General features: G+C 40.0%; 2 protein-coding genes across 3 annotated transcripts in view; both read left to right on the top strand.

Annotated features, from left to right (window-relative positions):
* Positions 1 to 1,274: 1,274 nt before the first annotated feature.
* On the top strand, positions 1,275 to 9,475 carry slc25a10b (solute carrier family 25 member 10b). The gene is made up of 11 exons (XM_033973880.2): positions 1,275 to 1,790; positions 4,765 to 4,884; positions 5,284 to 5,398; positions 5,517 to 5,565; positions 5,643 to 5,684; positions 5,801 to 5,844; positions 5,923 to 5,993; positions 6,648 to 6,740; positions 7,032 to 7,109; positions 7,192 to 7,248; positions 8,120 to 9,475. Exons 1-11 carry the CDS (start codon positions 1,701 to 1,703, stop codon positions 8,219 to 8,221), a joined length of 861 nt encoding a protein of 286 aa, XP_033829771.1. The 5' UTR covers positions 1,275 to 1,700; the 3' UTR covers positions 8,222 to 9,475.
* A 10,483-nt stretch (positions 9,476 to 19,958) lies between these two features.
* gcgrb (glucagon receptor b) overlaps positions 19,959 to 24,801 on the top strand; it is a 41,256-nt gene continuing 36,413 nt past the window's right edge. Inside the window, exon 1 of one of the 2 annotated variants that reach the window (XM_033968494.2) lies at positions 19,959 to 20,187. The gene's annotated coding sequence lies outside the window, so the exon portion shown is untranslated. The remainder of the gene's footprint in view (positions 20,188 to 24,801) is intronic. The other variant, XM_055221370.1, reaches the window with a different exon arrangement.

The following is a 24,801-nucleotide window of genomic DNA, read 5'->3' as shown; positions in this document are numbered from 1 at the left end:
ATCAGGAAGTCCAGCTCCGTCCTGGGCTGTCCTCTGGACTCAGTGCAGGAGGTGGGGGACAGGAGGATCCACGACTAAGGTCATTGCTGGACCATGAGTCTCACCCCCTGCAGGACGCTCTGTCTGTCAGTGACAGACTGATTCACCCTCGCTGTGTGAAGGAGAGGTTTCGCAGGTCTTTCCTTCCTGCTGCTGTCAGACTGCACAATGAACACTGTTAACACTGAACATGTTTCATTCATCCACACCTATACTTAAGTCACTTTACGAAGATGTTATATTAGAGTCTATTTTTAGTTTATGTTTAAGTATATTTTTTTTTATTATTTTAAACTATTTATCTATTATCTTGTTTTATTGCATGTACCACTTTCCTTCTGTTCTTTAACTGTGCAGTGCAATACTGGAATTTCTCCACTGTGGGACTAATAAAGACATATCTTATCTTATCTTAGAAATCATTTTGGTAATCCTAATCGACCTAAAACAGGAAAAGATTAGTCTGATTTCATGTCAGACAGTGAGGAAAAAAGTGTATGTGTCTTTTTATATTCTGTATGTAAACTTATGGTTCAACTGTATTATACAACTGAAAAAGAATGAGTTTGAATAGAAATGAACATTCTCATTTGTCACTTCACAAGTTGTTAGTCCAGCCCAAACACAGTCTGTGTGTGCTGGCAAAGATAACAAACAGAAGCATAAGGAATAAGCAGGCCAGAAAAGAAAGTGTGTGTGTGTGTGTGTGTGTGTGTGTGTGTGTGGGGGGGGTGTGTGTGTGTGTGTGTGTGTGTGTGTGTATGTGTATGTATATATATATATATATATATATATATATATATATATATATATATATATATATATATATATATATATATATATATATATATATATATATATATATATATATATATAAACTGGACAGCTCTCACATACACCACCTCCTGTCTGCCAGCGAGGAGCGGCCCTCTACTGGCGAAGAGGGGCTCTAACCAGCGAGGGTCAGTGTAATGTGGGAGAGGAAGAAAAAAAAGAAAATTCATCTCACCACCAGATGGCGCCATGCAGCATCCACGCTTCCTGTTTCGTCTATTTTACTTGGTGCTCAATCAGTTTATCACCATTTAACCGTATATAGGAGAGTAACAATTAATACTGTTTCAAAACGTTTTTCTTTGCTTTCTAAACCAAAGAAAAAGAAAAACAATGGCGAGCAGGATGTGAAAGAATGTAGTCGAATAGTCTTAAAGGGACAGGCGCCTTCATTTCACAGCAGAGCAGGTCATAAAGGCAGTACCGCTTTAAAAATCAGCATTGACAGTTCCTGGAGTGAAAATGTGCGTTTCTTTTCGGGGTTTGTAGCTGCTCGCAGTGCGCTACCAACCTTTGCTTCTTCTCCCCGGGGCGGGTAGGCAGATCCGTGCTCCGTCGTGCCAATTGGCTGCTTTCCTCGCCTCAGTTTGCCGCTGCTTCAATTGCACACGTCTACCACCTCTCCGTGCACTTATGTGGCCTGAGCGTGCGCGCTGCAGCTGGAGCCCAAAGTCCCCGGTCCAAGCTACTTTCTCTTATCGAAATGTTTGAAGATTAACGATCTTGGCAGCACCGCGCACAGCTTCCCCCCACAGGCCAGAACAGGGCACACTGCGGCGGCTGGACATTGTTGTTGCTGGTGCATTAGATCCCGAGTGGACAGAGCCATGGCAGAGAAGAGGGTCTCACGGTGGTACTTCGGGGGGCTGGCTTCTTGTGGAGCCGCATGTTGCACGCATCCACTGGATCTACTTAAGGTAAATTATGGTAGAAGTGGGTTTTGTGAATTTAACAGTGGCTCAGGGGAAGCAGCTCTAGTCATTGTGTCACAGCGGTGGAAATACTGAAATGAACTCAGAGCCAAGGGCCACTGGAGCAGGCCACATTTCAGTGATAACTCGGGCAGGACAGGTCTTGTGGAAACCTGATTATTACTCTATAGCTTACCCTATCATAATTGTTGTAGGTGTCGTTAATGGCAGAAGTAGGTTAGTTCAATAGTGTGCGTGTTGTTACTTGTTCACTGCCTGCAGTAGGCAGCACAGGGACATTTTGGGTGCCTTGATCAGATTTAACCTCGTTGCACGTGATTGAAATAACTTAGGCCAAGTAAGTCATGTGCACTATATGGACCAGATAAGTGAGGTTAATAACAAACGTGAGGTTGCCACAGCCTGCCAGTCAAACCAAAGTCAAAGTACTGCTGTATGCATTATTTAAGTGTCAATACAAAATTGCTCAAATATCAACAAAGCGAGCAACAAACAATGTGATAATTCATGTGGGTGACCTGCAGCTTTGATTTACACAAAAGAATTAAAAGCAAAATCCACCCTCCTATGCTGACTTTCAAAATGGCTGAATCACTGTTACATTAATTGTTGCCTGCCTCTAAATTAGTTCTTTCAATGTCAAATAACTTTCAGGCAGTGCCACCCCTCAATGAGCCATAAAAAACCCAAATACTCTTTTAAAGTGACCTTGCCTTCAGTTTGTTATGTTGGTCTATATGCTTTAGCAAATTAACATTCAAATGTGCCAGTCAGTAACTTGAAAGCACACATCTTTTATCCAGTATTTGAGTGGTGAGTTCATCGGTATGTCCACTTTAAGACAGTCCAGCTTAAGGGATTTGCTCTCCCAATTACCCAGTTAACTGTTCAGGTCACTGTGTGACCACAGTGGCTATTAAGGTCCAGTATTTCTTTGTGAGTTGAATACAAAAATTACCTTATTTCACTGAACTGAAACATGGATACATTTTTCTGACAAACCTATAATTATACCATGAGCAGCAGTTTGGGGTATAATCATTGAGGCCTGCTGTTATTCTCATGGGAAATGGAAGAATGCAATTGGATATACTTAAAACTATTGTTAGAATGTTCCATAAATAATATGCAACAAATAAAATAAATAAATAAAAACAGAAACATGTCATTTTCCAAATAAGGTTCCATTCACATTTTGTGCAATACTTGATCCTCAAACACATTTACAATCATGTTTCAGCAGAATTTAAAATGTATATTTTCTAAATGTATTTAAAGGTGCATAGTGTAACTTTTCTGGTGCAGATACACCACCTGGGTTTTGCCATCAAGATGTTATTGCTTTATCTTTAATGCCACAGTGTGGCATTAAAGATATCTGTCTAGCTGTATGTGTAATCCCACAGTTGTCCAGGTCTGATCCATAGTAAAAGCCAAAAGTAAAATTTGTCAACTGGACAAAAAGTTGTAGGAGTGAAGATGTTTCACTGCTCATCCAAGCCGCTTCTTCAGTTCTGGTCAGATTGTTGCTGGACACTGCCTTTGTATCTATCTGAAGGGAGGAGTCTAACTACACTGAAACTGGAAACCGCTTCAGCTGTTTACAGTTTCTGTATGTAGGCTGGGTCTATTGAGCTACACTAAGTGGGCACTGTGCTTGCGACGTACTTGGCATCTTCATACAATTCTTAATGGTTGTTTTCACACCTAGGTCTATTGTTCTTTTTGTTTCCTTTGTTTGCTTTGGGTCTGAGGATGGAGTTATAAATGGGGGATAGATGATGTCTAAGACCTCCTAAGGCTTTCCTAACAAAAATAGCCTCTTTAACTCCCCTCTCATACCATTTCTTCTCTCTGGCTAAGATGTGTATCTCACTATCTTCAAAGGAGTGGTTAGTGGCTTTGAGATGGAGGTATACGGCGAACTGGGATCCAGGGGAGCTCTCTATCTTACATTTATTTGACACCGATGATTCATTGCTCATGGATGCCTTGACAACCAGGTGAAAAGTTGCACATTGCACCTTTTAATCATTTACATCATTGCTGTCTTGTAGCCTACTTTTTCAAAACGTTTGGTTTATATATATTTTTTTTCTTCGCTATGATTCACTTCTTAAAACTTAATGCTTTTCTACTTTTTAACCATGCTTGCAAATGTTTTTATAAGGAGCCATCTGTACATCATGGCAATGGACAACAGATGAAAACTAGCCGTTTGGCTAATTCTGGCATGTTAAACAGTTACTGTTGGTCAACATGCACTGTCTGCTATAAATAAATAAATATTGGTAGCATAAAGACATGAGTAAAAAATTTTGATATTTCATTTCATTCATCTTTATTTATACAGGGAGAGCCAAATGACAGTACCAGACTCTTTTTCAAATACAGAACACTACAAACAAAGACAAACAAAACACATAACTGCATAGGTCCATTTAAAACATTAAAAACAGAAACAGGTGTGAGTATAAATGTTTTTCACCAGACTATTAACGTGCATTGTTGGTACCAATATATCCAGTTTTGCATGTTTTTGTATTCCATTTTCAGGAAGCAAAGTAACCAAAAGCTTTTTTCCCATTTTAGTTGTAGTGTGGCCAGTTTTTAGACGTACACAATCATGAGATCTTGTCTTAAAAATTCCTGTATCAAAGATGCATATATATTCTTTAAAAGGTTTATAAGGCCCACCGCCTTTTTGAAGTAACCCTGTTACCCCCTGTATATTTTGAATAAAAAACATTGAGGGGTAAATCAATTGTTGGCAACAAGTAATGGCAACAATTGAGTTGCCCCTCCTGATGTTTTGAGACTAGACTTGGATTGGAGCCAAATGCGAGGCACAATGGTCTTTTCAATTACACATCAAGCATAGTTGTTTGCCAATGAGTCACTGTTGCATAACTAAAACATATTAGTTCAGAGTTTTACATAGTCTCTAATGTTTTTTCAGGTGCACCTGCAGACCCAACAGGAGGTGAAGAAAAGGATGTTGGGGATGGCCATCCATGTGGTCAGACACGACGGTGTGCTGGCTCTGTACAATGGGCTCTCTGCTTCTCTTTGCAGACAGGTATAGAAATACCTTTTAAATAGACATGTATAGAAATACCTTTAAATAGACATGTATAGAAATACCTTTAAATAGACATGTATAGAAATACCTTTTAAATATCTATGCTGTCTATCTAACATATTACAACATATTCAGTTTTACACCTTCGAAAATAACAAGTTACCTTATTTGACCTTTCATCAGAATTTTTTTTTTTTTTTACAAGAATGATAATCAATGCCTGTTTAGACGGTGACAAAGGCACATTTGAAATCATGTTGTCTCCTAAAAACTACCGGTAACTGGAATAAAAGTCCTAGAATAAAAGTCCTACATTCTTTCAAGGCCATATCTGATTTTTGTCTGTGGGCTCCCTCTAGTGGTTGAAAGCTTAACCACTCTTTTATGTTTGTTCAGATGTCGTACTCACTGACCAGATTTGCCATCTATGAGACAGTCCGGGACGTCATGGGAAATACGAACAAAGGCCCCATGCCATTTTACCAGAAGGTCCTGCTAGGGGCTTTTGGAGGTGGGGCTTCTCAAATGTTACGTTCATAATATAGGAAGCTTTACTTGTATATTACCGTACTTTTACTCTTTAGTGTTTCAAAAATGTGACTTTAATACCAAATTTTTTTACTAACTAGGTTTCACTGGAGGCTTTATAGGCACCCCTTCAGACATGGTGAATGTCAGGTAATGATTTGAATGGTTAAACAGCTTGTGTGTTCACACTGTAATGCATTTTTAATAGATCTGCTTTTTGTGTCTAGGATGCAGAATGACATGAAACTATCTCCAGAACTGAGGAGAAAGTGAGTTTTTAAAGCACATTTTTTATAGAAATATAGAAAATAAAAAAACAAAAACTTGACAAAGCATCTCAGTACTTTCAGTGTTCTCAACCGCCCCTTTTCTTTGCTCTTTAAAGTTATAAACATGCCATTGATGGTCTCGTGAGAGTCTTCAGAGAGGGTAAGGGGTGCACACATTAGTTAAGTTTGAAATCAAGTCAGTTACTTAATTCTGGTTATGCTTCTCTGTATTCTACAGAGGGATTAAAAAAACTGTTTTCTGGAGCCACAATGGCGTCCAGTCGAGGAGCTCTGGTCACTGTGGGACAGGTGAGTTACACATGAAACGCTATCGCCCAAAAGAAAAACCTCACCTTCATATATTTTGCATTGTGACTCAAATCCAGCAACTCTTAGTGCCAGTCAAAAGCCTAAATAAATGGAAAGGGTTTTGTCTGGAATGGTATCTGATGTAAAACCTATGCAGAATTATGCTATTTACATTATATATAAATTGTGAATTAAACAAAACATGAACTTGCCCATAAGCAACTTTAAGCTAACACACACAAGTGGTATATAAAGTTTTGGTATTTCCCATATTAGAAACCGTTTTTCTGTACATATATGAGCATATGCTAATGTCCATACTCACTATAATAAGTAGAGTAGAGTTTTATTCACTCTAAATATAAATCAGTCTTATGCTACTCCACGTGAAATGTGACAAATTATGCACAGAAGAGTTTTGCTTCTGCCTGATGCATTTTACACAGTTAAAAGCATGCTTTAAAATAATATTGTAGTAGGGAGTTTTGTCTGACCAAAATTAGCTGTCAAATTCATTCTCAATTTAAGAGGAAGGAGATTTTGCAGCTTTTTTTATGGGTTTTGCACAAGTATTTTGTCAGCTTTCAACAGTTTTAATGCCTTCTTATTTCTTTAGAGAGATTAAATCAATGTCTTTGTATTATTGTTGTTTAGCTGGCGTGTTATGACCAGGCCAAACAGCTGGTGTTGGGCACAGGCCTGATGGGAGACAACATCCTCACACATTTCCTCTCCAGTTTCATTGCTGTGAGTATGGAGTCAGAGAAGCAAGCCTTTACATTATTATTATGATTTTACAGGGTTTAGTCCTGGTTTAGTCCTGGTTTCATCCTGGTTTCAGTTCTGTTTTAAACCTTGTTCTGTCGCTTTTTCATATTTAATCTATGGTGTATTCTGGATTACACTTGGTTTTAGTTTTGTTCCTTGGAAGTCATGTTTTTTTTTCAGTCTTGGTCAAGTCTTGGTTTCTTGGTTCTGGATCAGATTTCTGGTCTGGTCTTGGTCTATGTCCACCATGTAACTCCTACTCATTTGCAGGGAGGCTGTGCTACCTTCTTGTGTCAACCTTTAGATGTGATGAAGACAAGGCTCATGAACTCAAAGGGAGAGTACACAGTGAGTTCATCTCTTTTAATTATAATCATCATGTTTTAAAACAAAATTATTAGAATTAAATGATAATATTATTATTTTTCAGGGAGTGATGCATTGCTTACGAGAAACTGCCAAGCTGGGTCCTTTGGCATTTTATAAGGTTAGATTTTGAACCATGTTTTTGTGTGCTGTATGTTGTATGTTTGCAGTATTTTTTGTCATGGAATAATTTTAGTAAACAATTAGCTGGTCCATGTCAGAGGTTGTCTTCTGAAGTATAAGAGTGTCTGCTGGCTTACAGGTTTCAAAACAATAAGGATTAAAAAAATAAATAAATCTTTATTTATACAGGGAGAGAGCCCAATGAGATCACTTACTCTTTTTCATGATTGTTTTTGTTTCAATTTCCCTGTATTTTAAACAGGACAAACAAAACAAATAACCACATAAGTACATTTAAAACATTAAAAACAGGACAGCGGTTATTATAAATGTTTATCTCCAGATTATTGAAGTGCATTTGTGGCACTAAAGTATCCAGTTTTGCAAGTCCTTGAAATGTATTCCATTTTTGGGAAACAGAATAACCAAATGCTTTTTTCTCCATTTCAATTCTAGTGTGGCCAGATTTTAGACATAGACAATCATGAGATCTTGTATTAAAAGTTCCTGTATCAAAGTTCAATAAGCAAGTGAGATAATGTGACATGTATTTCTTGACATTTATATCTGTTTGTTAAAATTGTTTAGTCTTCAACTATTGTTTTTCAGTTTTATGTTCTACCATATCGCCAAAGCGAATTCCTCGTTTTCTTCTCTGATAACGCCCATAAAACCTCATCTGATTCTGTTATTAGTATTGACTGATCATAGTGTTTTTTACAGTTCAGCTTTTGTAGTTTGGAGCTGATAGTTTATGTCTTCCAGTTCTTGGCACTTACCTGTCTCTAGGATGGTTTTATAATGGTATTTGTTATCATTAAAGACGGTAAAGTAATTCTTATGGTATGCATGTGTGTGTTTGGTCCCAGGGTCTTGTTCCTGCTGGGATCCGATTGATTCCTCACACAGTACTCACCTTCATCTTCCTGGAGCAACTAAAGAACCACTTTGGAATTCGGATTGTCTCCTAAGCAACAGCATTCATCCAACATTGCATTAGACACAGGAATAGAAAGATATGTATTCACCTCCTTCTACCTCTAACTACAAACGCAAAAAAATGTGCGATTATTAGCAAAAATCAGGTTCTAACATGTCAATAATTATAATGCCTTGCTTCACATCGGACGAAATGTAAGCTGTACTTCATTTTTTGTAGATGTCCATTTAAATTTCATACTTCAAAGCATAGATACAGTTAGGATCGTACCATCTTATAAAAAGTAAACAACTATTAACTGTTTTTTAGTGATTACAAAATGACTGGTGATGTTTATTTATGTACTAACTGTATCCTAGGTAAATCGATGAAAAATTTCAAATGATTTTTTTCTCCTAACACAATTGTATTTACAGTCCAATCATACAGCAACATTTTATTAAACTAATGTCTGAACACCTTAACAATAATCTGTGTAGATTTGGATGTTGTACTGGCCAATATCCTACAGAAATCTAAGTATGTTGCAGTCTCAATTGAGAAATATTATTGATTATTATTATTGGGTTATTCTGTTCAAGTTTAGTGAAGTTGATATTGTCTCCCAAATACAATGTTGATATGATATGGTTTTAATAATATTTTAAATACAAGTATTTTTTTCCATCAATGTTATGCAATTTACAATGGACCTAAAGCCTTCTCTTTGATAGTGTGTTGGGCCTTACCCTTAGAACTAAAACAAGCCATTATCTATGAATATTGAGTTATCATTTCCATGTGTTTAAAGTTCTGTACTGTTTATGCCCAGATGCTTAAAATATATGTCAAAAAACATTTATGGAAGAGGACCAAACCAAAATTCTGAATGTATAATGCCTTATAGACCACAAAGCGGTACATTCTCCACATTTCTGTATCTGTGTCGAGGGAATACGTCTGCATTCAATGCTGTTTATCTCAACAAGGCACTTTAATGAAATCCTGAACTTTAAATTGAGGGAACGCAAGCTGGAACCAGGAGTTAAAATGACAAATGTGAAAAGTACACTGGAAGGCAAGCTTTGAACAGGTTTTATTTTTAATGTTACATTTTTCTAGTCTTACGCACTGTACCTGGTGCATTGTCAGTATTGTCTTTTCTAAATTCTTCCAAAAGGGGGCGGTGTTGTAACAATTTCCTGTCTTGAAATCATGTAACTCTCATGTCATCTCAGTCCAACTTGTTTATTTCTGTTTTATAGTTTGTTAATTAATTTTAATTAAATTACTAATGAAAACAGTGTTTGTTTGTTTTTACAGTTAATCATGTTTATTTTCGACTAAACATATACGTATACAGTATATGTATGGTATATGTTTAGAGTATACAGAGAGTAGTAATTCCTTTAGTAACAAATTATGCAATTTTAATATTATGCTGATTATTAATTAATAAACACACTGGGCATTTCCAAAACAAAACGTCTACCCCGAGTGTTAAAGAATGTAACGTAATGTAATGGTCTGTACCTGTAATGGTCTGTACCTGTACAGGCTGCCAACAGTGATGCACCACTGCATCAATGATGAGTAGAGTACAGAAGCTTATTTTATCATTGCCATCAAGCCAAGTCTCTCATTGTATAAATAAAAGAGGAAAAAGTCATACACACATTTGGTCTTTATAACAGCAATAAAACATGTATTTAAATATTTTGTAATTAAAGACATTGGGCCTGTACCTGATTTTGAACCACAAGAATCAACATTGAATTTAACCTTTTGTTATGGACAAAGGATTTCTAAGACTTGAGTTGAAACAACATTTAGAAAATTCTGAATTCTGAATTTTAAAAAATTGGCTTGCTTTTCTTATAAGATAAAAAACATGTTGTGTTTTCTCTCTCTGACCACTGCGTTTTCGAGAGGCATCACCTGACAGTGTGACGTGTCTCTTATCCACTGTAGTTCCCAGGCATGGCCTGTCAAACAGATCATCAAACTGAACATGCCTGCCCCTGTGTGGTGGTCTCTGGAGAAGTGAGTCTCAGATGTGTGTTAAGGAAAAGGCTCCACTCTGTTGATGGTCCATGTTCTCTGCTTCCTGAGTCTGACCATTGTGAAAGTAAAACTCATATTATGAACTGCGCAAAAATAGTACAAACGATGGATGTGGGATGCTATTGAAATCTGTAAGCAAATTTAACAGAATTGAGCAATGTAAATACCTATGCTTATGATGTCATGTTTGTAAAGTCAAAACTGTATCATGTCTATTATGAACTACATGATACAGCTGGAGCTTTCATTGAAGCTGCTTTTTGCACACAGCTCTCCTCAGGCACAGAAGGACTGGAGTGTGGCTGCTCCACATAATGATGGCTCTTATAACAATTAGTGAGGTTATGGTGCATGGGATGTGTGCTCACAAGAGGCTGCACACACTTTTACTTTGACAATGAGCATTTTGGTCAGTCACACAGCAGCACAGCACGAGGTGCATATGGACATGTAAACTACTCAATGAAGAGTATTGCTTAATATAACAACTTGAGTGATTAAAATGATTGTGTGACAGAATATGTTTGCTGATGATGAATGCTGTCGTTGTGTCCTTGGGCAAGACCCTTAACCCAGCTTGGCCCCAGTGTCTGCATAAGATGGTGTATAAATGTGTGGGTGTGTGAGCAGGTCCTTGATGCTCCTTGATGTAAAGCACTTTGAGTGCCTTGAAGGTGGAACAGCGCTATATAAAAGTGTGACCATTTACCATCACAAAAGTGACCTCTTCACAACATAACACTTGTGCAGTCCATGTGAGGTCATGATTTTAAAGCACTATTATGAGTCAAATAAAAAAGAAAAGAGCTGCAAAAACTAGTCTAAAAGTTACTTCCTCTACTTTGTCTCTGTAACACAATCAAAACATGCTCAGAACACTCTGGGAATTGTTAACAAGACAGTGATATTTCAAGCCATGTTTCATTAAAGCGTATCCATCTTTATTCAGCAACATTAGCCTCGGTGTGTCTGGTTCAACATGTTGAGTTACAATCTGGAATGAAAAATGCATCTCATAAATGCAGATATTACAACAGTTGACGGGAGATTTGAGCTTGTATGTGAGATTAATGTGTCCCTGAAGGCTTCATGAGGTTAGATGGGATGGTCCAGTGCAAATTCTGCAGCAGAAGGGTATTTCCACTGGTGGAAGAAGTACTCTATTCTGTCACTTAAGTAAAAATACAGATGACGGAGCAAAAAAGTAAAAGTATCACATGAAACAATCTGCTGAAGTAAAAGTATTTAACCCTTTTAAAAATGTTATTTAAGTAAATAGGAAAAGTATTTTAAGTGTAAAGTATTAGTTCTTGCAGATGTTGATATCTAAAGAAGGTTAAAATGTGATGATTTGGATAAAGATTTGTGCTAGATTTTGTTCAACATAAACAATTGAATAATTTTTTTTCTAGCTGTTTTTTATTTATTTGTTTTTGCTCAAACTTTGAATGTGTTAAAAATAACCCTTCAGCATTTTCAGCAGGTCTCATACAATAATAAAAATACTTTTACTTTTCAGTCCTGTTCAGCAATGTAGTGGAGTAGAAAGTAAAAAGTGTCCACTTTAAAATGTACTTAAGTAAAACACTGATACTTAAACTTCTTAAGTACAGTACCTCACTACTTTTACGCTCCACCATTGGGTGCTTCAGTGTGAATTCATAAATGTACAGAGCCGTGCATTTGGAAGCAGAAGCAGACTCCGTCATTTTTCTGATAATTATATTAAATACTACAATTTCATGGTCCAATCTAAAGTGTTTTCATGTTTGATGAAATAATTGCCTTATTTCCTGCTTTTGTTCTATAAGTATAATTTTTCCAAGAAAGAGACACAAACAAGTTACTGAGACATGTGCAATGAATATTTTAGTGAGATAAAAAATAAAATAAAAATGTAGCTATATTTGCAAAGCTAACATAACTGCAGAGTTGTTTGCTAGTCACCACTTTTATAAAGACCAACTTTATGAAGGAATTGTACCACATATTGCAGCCACAGAACAGGTAAATGATTTGACTGTGAGAAAGTGACACAAGTGCTGTAAAGCACTTTGAATTACCTTGTGTACGAATTGTGCTATACAAATAAAGTTGCCTTGCCTTGCCTGACAATGTAATATGTGCATTTACTGAACCTCGGCACTTTTTGTTTTCTTATTTTGTGTTTTCTTATTTTGCATGTTTCGTACAAGCAGTAATAATACTAAGTCCAGGTACCGTGTTGTCCACTTCTAAGTCTATGGCTGTAGCGGCACAGAGGGGCTGCACAGATCTGTATTGTGAATGTGTGGGCAGAGCCATTACAGGACATTATGGGGAAATAAATAAACGCCTCTGGTGCTTTATGACCCTTCCTGTTGACCCGAGCCCACCCGCTCTCTCTCCTGCCCTGTCACACCGCCAAACAAAGTGGAGCTCTGAAGATGGATGGTCTATAGACTGTGTAATTAACCGTCTCCATCATGATGAGGGGTGACAGGGGCCAGGAACAACGTATAGGTCCCAGGATTAACGCTCAAATTAATTTATTTTTATTTACAGATTCCATTGCCCAATTCGACAATCTGTGATAAATGTGTTCACTGTGTCTGTATAGGCGATGTATCATATATGTGAAAAATGAAAAAAATGAAAAATCAGTCCAAGTATGAAAAAGTAATAACATCTAAATTGCCTGCAGAAAACTCCTGTCACAGAGAGTGGCTCAATACTATTCTTATACTTCTAACTTTTATGACTTAAATGTGACTAGCACTACTTTTCTTACTGCTAAAGCTAAAATTAGGAAGACCTTTTATGTTTTTCCATAATCAATAAAGGTTGTGTGTCAGATTGAATGCCATATTTTACATCAAATACAATGATCTCAGCTTCAGTTTTATGTGAAACTGTTGCCAGGGTGATGCTGCAGCTCTAAAGCAGCACGAGATTCAAAGTTTACGTCAAGAATGAATCATCTTCATTCATGATTCTTTATCCGTGCTCGCCTGCTGAGTCAGTCGTGCCTGGTTTATTGTATCTCATCCTGAAAACTAAAGGAGGTCTGGGAACACCTCTGACGGTCGTCGTCAGGTGAGCAGGGTCCACGTGGAGATGATTGTTTTCTCTTTCTCTGTGGATCCATTTTGAAAATAAGCCTTACTTCATACAAGCACATTGAGTTTAAACCATGAACGAGCAAATAAAAATCAAATTTCTGATAAAACATAATGTTCTCAGATATTTCGTCCAGTTACAAACATGATAAACGTTTATGTTGTCACCTATCCAGGCGGCTGGTTCACATATTTGCACATATTATTTCTGAATGACTCCCAGATGACTTCATAAATAATATAACACTTTCTAGCAGCCTTCAGTTTCCAGTGTTTAATATTTAGAGATTTTTACCAAAAGCTTTGGTCTGCTTTGGATGCGCCTCTGGAGCCGAGTTATTACTGTGGAGGAAACAGCCTGTTGCAGTGTAAGTTAATGAGAAGTGTCACTCAGCGCAGTCTTTGAAACTGTGAATGAGGCAAGTGTCCATGGAGATAGAGATGGTTATTGCGTTTATATCGAGGGTACACCACCTGTTGGTCTCCATTGAGCACTTATTACTGTGCCTGAAAAATTCCACAGTATGGCATTAAACTTATCTATCTCCATGGAGACAAGCAGATGGCACCACCAAAAAGCACATTTTTAGGTCAGATCTGTGGAGAGGCAAGCCTGATCACAGTAAGAATGTATGTTTTTATATGTTTGGTGAACCAAAACACCTGTAATTAACCAAATACTTGACTATTGAATTGAATGCTATAATGTGGAACATCACAGGCAAAGAGAATAACATCTCCATGTGACATCCCTCCACCAGAAAAGTTACATAGTGCATCTTTAATACCATATCTCACAGTAATACTGTACATCTAAATTATTGTCAGTGGCCTTTTGCTGCATTTGCATTGAATTTGAATGCATCTATGTGTATGTATATGTTTGTATATGTGTATATGGAGTATAGATGTATATATAATATGTATGTGTATATATTTGGTACGTATGTATGTGTGTGTGTATGTGTTTATATATATATATATATAAACACATACACAAAAAAGCATATATATATATATATATATATATATATATATATATATATATATATATATATATATATATATATATATATATATATATATATATATATATATATATATATGCTTTTTTCCCCCAGCTGAATAGGAAACAAAGCATTGACTTTATGTCTTAAATGAAGACCGGGGTGGGATTTAATAAGTTTTCTTCTTCCCTCTCCTTTTTGAGCTTATATAAGGCTTCATTTGTGAAATGTACTTTAAGTGTACCTGATACATGTGGTCCTAAATAAATAAATAAATAAATAAATAAATAAATAAATAAATAAATAAATAAATAAATAAATAAAAATAAATAAAAAATAAAATATCAAGGAGAATGCAATAACATCTCCATAGAGACAAGCATGTGACTTAGAAATACTCTCCTAAAGTGAAATATTGCACCTTTTGTTTGGTGTTGAAATGGACCTGTGAATTTTCTGAGCATTGCAAATTAATACCAAACAGAAATAAAAACAGAAAATACTGGTGATACCCACATCCTCTGACAGTACATCTTGTGGTTCCATGAAGCCAAAGGTGCTGACTATGTGTGTGCATGCATGTGGGTGTGTGCAGTTGCATGGTTCATAGCATGTGTCTTATGTGGGCTCGTTTTTGCACATGTTTTACAGAGACCTGCTTTGCACTGTCCAGGATGAGCCTCTGACAGCTCAAGGTCAAAGGTCATATGGATATCAAATTGCATTTTGATTCTGACTTGCAGAAACTGTGCAGAGAAAGGAGGGGCAAAGACAATAATGTGAAGATGCGGCAACCTCAGATTATATCTTGTGAAGAGAGATTAATGGGTTTTCTCGGGCCATCATGGGATGAATGACTTTAGCTCACTGTCTGTCAAATACCACAGTAAACACCCATGTGATTATGAAACACACTTTCTATGCATTTGATGGTTAAGGACAGGCTTCAATAACTCCTTTTAGTCATTCAATTTGACCACTTAATATGACCTATCTAACAATGGATTTAGGTGACCTGAAGATGTAATTTTCAAATTAGTCTACATCATCACCATTTCTTTCCTATTCATCGCTAGGCCTGTCACTGTAATTACTATATTGACCCATTGTTCCATATATAATAACTGCAGCAATATAGATTTACACTCAATATTTATCTTGGATAGTTTTTCTTTTTTGCAATAACAGTAAGATTTTTGTTATTTTAGTTGCAATATCCCCTCCCTGAACTGCCACCTTAACGTGGTGGAGGGGTTTGAGCACCCGAATGATCCTGGGAGCTATGTTGTCGGGGGCTTCATGCCCCTGGTAGGGTCACCCATGGCAAACAGGTCCTGGGAGACGGGTCTGACTAAGAGCGGTTCAGAAGCCCTACATGAAGAAGAAAAGAACAAGGCCAGTTACGTCGCCCGGACTGGCGTTACCGGGGCCCCACCCTGGAGCCAGGCCTGGGGTGGGTGCTCGGCAGCGAGCGCCTGGTGGCCGGGCCTTTCCCCACGGGGCCCGGTCGGGCCCAGCCCGAAGGAACGACGTGGGGCCGTCCTCCCGTGGACCCACCACCTGCGGGAGGAGCCATGCGGGGCGGGTGCAGAGAGATCCGGGCGGCAGTTGAAGGCGGGGACCTCGACGACTGGATCTCCGGACATGGAGACTAGCTCTGGGGACGTGGAATGTCACCTCGCTGGGGGGAAAAGAGCCTGAGCTTGTGCGGGAGGTTGAGCGTTACCGGCTAGATATAGTCGGCCTCACCTCCACGCACAGCTTGGGCTCTGGAACCCAACTTCTTGAGAGGGGTTGGACTCTCCATTTCTCTGGCGTTGCCCGCGGGGAGCGGCGGCGAGCTGGTGTGGACTTGCTCATTGCCCCACAGCTCAGCCGCTGCGTGTTGGGGTTCACTCCGGTGAACGAGAGGGTCGCGTCCCTGCGCCTTCGGGTCGGGGACAGGTCTCTCACTGTTGTGTCGGCCTACGGGCCAAACAGCAGTGCAGAGTACCCGGCCTTCTTGGAGTCCCTGGGAGGGGTACTAGACAGTGCACCAACCGGGGACTCCGTTGTTCACCTGGGGGACTTCAACGCCCATGTGGGTAACGACAGTGACATTTGGAGGGGTGTGATTGGGAGGAACGGCCTCCCCGATCTGAACCCGAGCGGTGTTTTGTTATTGGACTTCTGTGTTAGTCACAGTTTGTCCATAACAAACACCATGTTCGAGCACAAGGGTGTCCATCGGTGCACGTGGCACCAGGACACTCTAGGTCGGAGGTCGATGATCGACTTTGTTGTCGTGTCATCTGACCTCCGACCGCGTGTCTTGGACACTCGGGTGAAGAGAGGGGCTGAGCTGTCAACTGATCACCACCTGGTGGTGAGTTGGATCCGCTGGCGGAGGAGGAAGCCGGACAGACCTGGCAGGCCCAAGTGCATTGTGAGGGTCTGCTGGGAACATCTGGCGGAGCCCTCTGTCAGGGGGGTCTTCAACTCCCACCTCCGGGAGAGCTTCTCCCTGATCCCGGGGGAGGTTGGAGACATGGACTCTGAGTGGGCCATGTTTTCCACCTCTATTGTCGATGCGGCTGCTCGTAGCTGTGGTCGTAAGGTCTGTGGTGCTTGTCGCGGCGGCAATCCCCGAACCCGGTGGTGGACACCGGAAGTAAGGGATGCCGTCAAGCTGAAGAAGGAGTCCTATCGAGCCTTGTTGGCTCGTGGGACTCCTGAGGCAGCTGATGAGTACCGGCGGGCCAAGCGTGCCGCGGCTCGGGCGGTCACAGAGGCAAAAACTCGGGGTTGGGAGGAGTTCGGGGAGGCCATGGAGGAGGACTATCGGAGGGCCTCAAAGAGATTCTGGCAAACCATCCGATGCCTCAGGAGGGGGAAGCAGTGCTTCACCAACACTGTTTACAGTGCGGGTGGAGAGCTGCTGACCTCGACTGGGGATGTTGTCGGGCGGTGGAAGGAATACTTTGAGGATCTCCTCAATCCCACTGTCACGTCTTCCGAGGAGGAAGCAGAAACTGGGGACCCAGAGGCGGACTCGTCCATCACCCTGGCTGAAGTCACTGAGGAGGTTGGCAAGCTCCTCGGTGGCAAGGCTCCGGGGGTGGACGAGATCCATCCTGAGTACCTCAAGTCTCTGGATGTTGTGGGGCTGTCTTGGCTGACACGTCTCTGCAACATCGCGTGGCGGTCGGGGACAGTACCTGTGGAATGGCAGACCGGGGTGGTGGTCCCTCTGTATAAGAAGGGGGAACGGAGGGTGTGTTCCAATTACAATGGAATCACACTCCTCAGCCTTCCCGGTAAGGTCTATTCCAGGGTACTGGAGAGGAGAATCCGACCGATAGTCGAACCTCGGATTCAGGAGGAGCAGTGTGGTTTTCGTCCTGGTCGTGGAACACTGGACCAGCTCTATACTCTTCATCGGGTCCTCGAGGGCTCATGGGAGTATGCCCAACCAGTCCACATGTGTTTTGTGGATCTGGAGAAGGCATTCGACCGTGTCCCTCGTGGTATCCTTTGGGGGGTGCTCTGGAAGTATGGGGTCCGGGGCTCTTTGTAAAGGGCTGTCTGGTCCCTGTATGACTGGAGCAGGAGCGGTGTTCGCATTGCCGGCAGTAAGTCAGACCTGTTCCCGGTGCATGTTGGACTCCACCAGGGCTGCCCTTTGTCACCGGTTCTGTTCATTATATTTCTGGACAGAATTTCTAGGCGCAGCCAGGGGCCGGAGGGGGTCTGGTTTGGGAACCACAGGATTTCATCTCTGCTGTTTGCAGATGATGTTGTCCTGATGGCTTCTTCGAGCCAGGACCTGCAACAGGCACTGGGGCAGTTTGTAGCCGAGTGTGAAGCAGCTGGGATGAAAATCAGCTCCTCCAAATCCGAGGCCATGGTTCTTGACCGGAAAAAGGTGGTTTGCCCTCTCCGGGTGGGTGGTGAGTCTCTGCCCCAAGTGGAGGAGTTCAAGTATCTTGGGGTCTTGTTCACGAGTGAGGGAAGGATGGAGCGGGAGATTGACAGGCAGATCGGTGCAGCATCTGCAGTGATGCGGTCGCTGTATCGGTCCGTGAAGAAGGAGCTGAACCCAAAGGCGAAGCTCTCAATTTACCGGTCAATCTACGTTCCTACCCTCACCTATGGTCATGAGCTCTGGGTAATGACCGAAAGGACAAGGTCGCGGATACAAGCGGCTGAAATGGGTTTCCTCCGCAGAGTGGCTGGGCTCACCCTTAGGGATAGGGTGAGGAGCTCGGTCACACGGGAGGAGCTCGGAGTAGAGCCGCTGCTCCTACACGTTGAGAGGAACCAGTTGAGGTGGCTCGGGTATCTGCTCAGGATGCCTCCTGGACGCCTCCCTAGGGAGGTGTTCTGGGCATGTCCCACCGGGAGGAGGCCCCGGGGAAGACCCAGGACACGCTGGAGGGACTATGTCTCTCGGCTGGCCTGGGAACGCCTTGGGGTCCCACCGGAGGAGCTGGAGGACGTGTCCGGGGTGAGGGAAGTCTGGGAGTCCCTGCTTAGACTGCTGCCCCCACGACCCGGCCCCGGATAAGCGGAAGAAAATGGATGGATGGATAGTTGCAATATGATAAGATTTGAGCTGTAGAGGGTTGAGTAAGTGACTTTTATGGCTAAATATTGGTTTATTCTGTTATTTATTTGTCGCAGCTCATGTCTTTTAATGCTACTGTCTGTTTTAAATGGTTCACTTTGATTACCTTGCTTTATTTTTATTATATCAGTGGTATAAAGTAGTTATTGTTTATCACAATAATTCTCTGTAGCAATATGCCGTACTTCAAAATGTGTTATCATGACAGGCCTATTTATAGCCTACAGTAAATAATAAGTTGTTTTTTTTTGTTGAACTCGCGCATAGAATCATAAGCTGAAACAAGTCTCTGTCGAGTACAACTCATGACAAGAAACTTCTGAAAACTTACGGTGACCAGATTTTCACAATTCAAAGCTGAGACACACCCGGGTTGGGATGGTTGATATAGACGGAAGTGTAAAAAGAGCTCGTAGCATTGTCCATTCTTGACTCACTCTAAACAAATGACAGTATATTGACCCTTGTTACTGTTTTACTGGCAGGGATCAAATAGGTCAAAAATAGTGACACATGGGGCATTTCTTGTATAAAATTGGGACAAATAACTGATTTTGCATAAATATTTTGGATTTTGGATATCTGCTGGGACAGGGGACACAAAACTGGGACTATCCTCGGTAAATGGGGACGTATGGTCACCCAATGAAAACTGTAATTAACACACAGCAAACTATAGCAGATAAATTAGGCCATAACGCTCTTTGGTGTGTGTAAAGTTGCCCATAGTTTAACCGGAAACAATATTTTAAATTAAAACCACAGAAACAGAAGTCAAAATTACACGTGAATTATTATTTTTAAGGCTTATACATGAATCAATATGAAGTCTAAATTCTTTCAAACACAAAATGTCTTTACTTAATGATAGACTTGTGTGAGTATAATTCATAGAAACATGGTCTCTCATAAATCTGTTTTTATTTTGTAAATTCCAAACCGGAAGTATCTCTGCGTCAACTGTAGCGTGACCGTTGAGGCGAGTGGAGCGCTTCTGTTTTCAGCCAGTCTCTCAGTCTTCTCATTGCACTGAACAGAAAAGATGCGACTCTAACACAACTAAAAGTGACACGAGACCCAAACAAAACTCAAGAAGACTAAAACTTTTCAATCGACCTTTACTTTAGTTGCCATTTTTGCAAAGGCGCGGATCTACCTGGACCCCCCCAGTACCTGCTGTGATGTCCGGGGCGCACAGATGAGACGCGGGCAGTGTGGAGTCAAGAGGACGTTTGCACATTAGGTACGACTTATTTTACAATGCCCTATGTTGCAGACTTGTATTAAACTTTTCGAGCCTGGAGTTTGGTGACTTTCCCATCCATTTTCTTTTACTATGTCTGTAGGGCTGCGCTGTTGTGTTCAGTGTGTTCAGCGCTTTTTCACAGCACCTGCAACGTGTGCCCTTACCGATATCCCTGCAAGTAACCAAAAGATATATTATATTTCAGAAGTATTTAAGACAACACAACGTATCCGGTGATGCTGTGGATTGGTGTGATTCTGTGATTTCTGATGATCCGGGGTGCAAAAGGGTGCATTGCAACCTCAGTTAAAAGTGTTTGTACCCTCATTTCAGGCAAATAAAGCAATGACACTTAATGGAAGCGTTTGCACCTCTTTGAAACGCGAATGTGCCCTCACTCAGTTTGATTTGCACTTGGAACTGGTCTGTAAGTTTGTAATAAACGCGTTGGAAGCGATAAGCATAGTTATCACAGAATAAAGCATGCAACTACGCGCCAATATCAGGTATAAAGCAGGCCTGTTATGGATCCTTTTGAAAACAGATTACTTTTGCTCTCAGTAGCATTCACCTGTGGCAGTGACAGTGATGGGGCGCTTTACTTCATGGCACATATTGTAGGCTTCTTGCAGCATTTTAAAATAATTTCTTAACTTTTGCTCATAGACACTGCACAGGCCACAGACACATCAGAATAAGCCAATGGGCGGCTTTTCACACATTATTTTGTGTGAATACTCCCCTTGCAGAGCCGTTGCGTTCTCATAGGCGCTCTCATGTAATTACTGCTGCATTGAGACTGACATTCAAAACACTATACAGTATTCACAAACCACAAAAAAAAAGCCTTCATGAAGAGTGACAGAGCACACATCACCTTGAATTCTGCCATTGTCTTGTTGGCTTCATTTCAGAGATTGTTTTTCCTCTATGTGTTGTGCTGGTGTTGTGCCATTTCATGATTGTATGTACTCTGAGGTGAGCCAAGAGCAGCTTATCCATTAATGTTTTCATAACCTGCCAGACCAGAGACTGAAACCCCTGTCAAAGTTTTGGTGGTGACATTAATCCTAATTTCCAAAAAAAGCATTCGTCCTTTGTTGTTTTTGTGCACCCGTAGTGCCTTTCCCTCTAAAACAAGTCATAATAACATAAGTTGTGCCCCGCCTCAGGGTCCAGACATCCAGCACTCTTTTGTAATGGTATGATGGCTGCAGATTTGATTTTCCCGGTCAGCACCGAGCCACCACATAGGCGGCTTTTACATTATTGATTTGGAGACATTGTTCAGAAGGGAGACTACTACACAAATCACAAATGCATTTTATCCATTACGCTTTCTTCTTTGTTGGAAGGTAAGATTTGAATAAATAAACCAAATATCCTCTTGTCCTTGAAAGCAGGAGACAAGTAGCTCAGTTGGAGGAGATTTTGACTTTCAGACTGACAATGCAACCTTTGGACAGTTTTAATAGCTAGAAAGCCATCCTTATTGAGGGCTTGTCACTTATACAATGTTAATTTTGTGTGTTCTTTATAACTGGCATTTTGCACCTTACCTGGGGATTATAGTTGGAAACCCTGGCCACTACTGACACATGAACTAACAATAAACTCATCATGATAAGTAACAGGGCTGAGCAAAAACATGTACATTTTTTCCCTATTTATTTATGATTTGATTTTACATGCATGTCCCTGATTGGCTAATCCACCTGTCAATCACGCTCATCTGAAAACAAGGAGATTCACCAGTGACCAGACTCACATCTTTGTAAAGTATTGAAGAAGTGTGTATTTTGGATCTGAGGCAAGGAAAAGTCCAGTTTCTTCCTTCAATGTTGAACTCTGCTCCAAACCACATGCTTTTTACTAGGCCTGTCACGACAACACATTTTGAAGTGCAATATATTTCTGAACTAAATATAGACGTTAAACGATAATATTGAAACCAAATTATAAAGCAGAATTATCCCCTCTATTAGTAAGTATTCTAAATGTACAAAATTGTTAAAAAGTATATGAGCTGCAGTAAATAAATCTATAATGTGTCTATAATGAGTCATAGAAGTTCATAATCCAACCTATTGCAGTTCAAATTGTATAATTATATAGAAACATAACAAAAATGTCCAGTTAGCGCAAAGAAAAAGTGCACATGAGCTTTTACTGATTCAGAGACAACTAGGCCTGTCAGGTTAATCACTATATCGACTTTCAGCTTTCTATATATTTAAGCTGGAACAATATTTTTTGGGACCAGTATTTATCGTGTGTACTTTTGTCTTTGCACTACTGGGAAATGTTTGGTTATTTTTTGGCTATAAGATAAAATTTAAGTTGCAAAAGGTTGAATAAATAACTTCTATGACTCATTACAGACACAAACTAAGGTCTAAAGTATTTCATTCTCCTGTTTATTTATGGCAGCTCATGATTTTTAACAATATTGTACATTTTGAATATTTTTTGGAGGTAATCCTGCTTCAGGGTTTTTGTGTCAGTAACACAAATTAGTTTGAATATTATTGTTCATCATCTATATTTTCTTCAGCAATACATCAAACTTATTAGTTAGATATTGTGACATATATATATATATATATATATATATATATATATATATATATATATATATATATATATATATATATATATATATATATATATATATATATATATATATATATATATATAGTACAACTGTTTGACTTCACCGTAGACTGTATATATAAATGGACATAGCTAACCCGCTAGCCGCCACGTTCCAAACAGGAAGTGATCATGACCACGTTTTTGGCCCCATCGACTCCAATTCACTTTATTTTAGAAAACTGTCGCCCTTCTCTCTTTAATTTCTGCAGTGAGCCTCGTCATTTTGATCTTAAAATGTTTGTATTAACCCACTCTACTTGATCCTGTTATTTTTATTTCGCTATTGTGTCTGTAACTCAAAATATGAACATTAGTAACAAATCAGCGCCTTCTTTCTCCAAGCCCGCTCCCTCTAGCGTTAGCAACAGGTTTGATTGACAGCGTTGCTAAGCGTCCACTCCATACTAAACCAGCAGTGCGGACGGGAGGGAGCGTTACTTTCAACAGCCTCGTTCCAGACGAGCTCTTTGGCTGCTATGAAACTCGTGGCGGGAATTCTTAATATGCAAATTGGCTCCAAGCTCGCCCCTATAACTGCTAGCCTTGGTGAGCTTCATTTGACTGGAGTCGAACGCTGTGGATGACGTCACACTCACTTAGTCCACTTCTTTATACAGTCTATGGACTTCGCTGAGTTGAAACATCAGTGTAGCTGCAGGCCATGAGTAATGCGCTTTGAGTTTGCCGTCATGCGCAAATCTCATGTTTGCGTCTGATTTGAATAGAAATGCAAATGTTTTGTTATTTATATATTTGTGTTGACACAGCAGACTTCACAGGGGGGTCACAGTCATCATGAACAGGCCACATTCTTAGAGCCGAGTTTCAATATTGAATTTTTAATGCGCTTTTTCTTTGGAGACGGCTCTGATTGATCTTTGCGTTACTTATTCATAACACTGTGTTGTAAGCCATCATTCAGCTTCAGACATTGCACTAATCAGATAGACAGCTCATTTATACAGTATGTTCAAATAAAGTATTACCTCAAAGGTCCTTCACCCCAGGTACATCATCAGACAAGGAACCCATCCCTGAAACTGACCCATTTGTGTAATGATTACAATTTAATGAACTAAACCTTGATGAATTCAGTCGTGGCTCTGTATTTGCTTTAGCTGTGATGACAAAAACGTAGTGTCTAGTGTAATCCTGTCACGTTGATCACTATATCAACTTATCCTTCAGTACATGCTTTCATACAATGCTTTTTGGGGGTCAGTATTTATCGTGTGTACTTTTTTCTTGCAACAGTGGGACAATTTTGGTTATTTTTTATACTATGATGAAGTTTGAGCTGTAGATGGTTGAATTATTCACTTCTATGACTCATTGTAGATGCAAACTAACTACATGTGTTCCAACAATTGTACATTTAGAAGCCATTTTGTGAATAATTCTGCTTTAAGGTTTAGCTTCTTTATTATCATTTATCGCCTATATTTACTTCAACAATATATCGCCCTTCAAAATTTGTTATTGTGGCAGGCCTAGTCTTGTGAGATTCTTTTCATTTGTGCCAAAATTGCTACACGATGCTGCTGAATCCTATGTGTACCACTTTTTAAGAAAATCAAATTGGCGATTGAAGTAAGAGCAGTGGATTTGTATGAGTGTGCAGTAATGATGCTGGAGACTAAAGATGACTCAAACACAAATCAAGCAGAAATTACTCTAAATACAACTTCGAGTGGAAATGATTATAACATGGCTAAGAGCTCTAAATAGTCACTGTTGCATAATAGGTCTCCTTAAAATATGAGCTGTTAAAGGATTGTAAAATGACCCACAAAAGCACCGAAGTATCACTTTATCACTTATTTCAAAAGACGAGAACACGGGCCTGTTCCAGTTTTTATTTGAATCTGCTTTTGAATAAATGAATTTAAAGTACTCAATTTTGTTACTGTAGCGACCATATGCCTGTGTCGCTTCGAGAGGAGTCCGGGTCCAGTA

The sequence above is a fragment of the Periophthalmus magnuspinnatus genome, chromosome 1, assembly GCF_009829125.3.
Source record: "Periophthalmus magnuspinnatus isolate fPerMag1 chromosome 1, fPerMag1.2.pri, whole genome shotgun sequence".
Taxonomy (NCBI): Eukaryota; Metazoa; Chordata; class Actinopteri; order Gobiiformes; family Gobiidae; genus Periophthalmus; species Periophthalmus magnuspinnatus.
This window is presented reverse-complemented; position numbering and strand designations above follow the sequence as displayed.

Coding starts and splice junctions, on each gene's coding strand:
- slc25a10b (XM_033973880.2), top strand. CDS start 1,701: ATGGCAGAGAAGAGGGTCTCACGGTGGTACTTCGGGGGGCTGGCTTCT. Junction 4,885..5,283: donor CTGCTTCTCTTTGCAGACAG/GTATAGAAATAC, acceptor ATGTTTGTTCAG/ATGTCGTACTCACTGACCAG. Junction 5,399..5,516: donor CCTGCTAGGGGCTTTTGGAG/GTGGGGCTTCTC, acceptor TTTACTAACTAG/GTTTCACTGGAGGCTTTATA.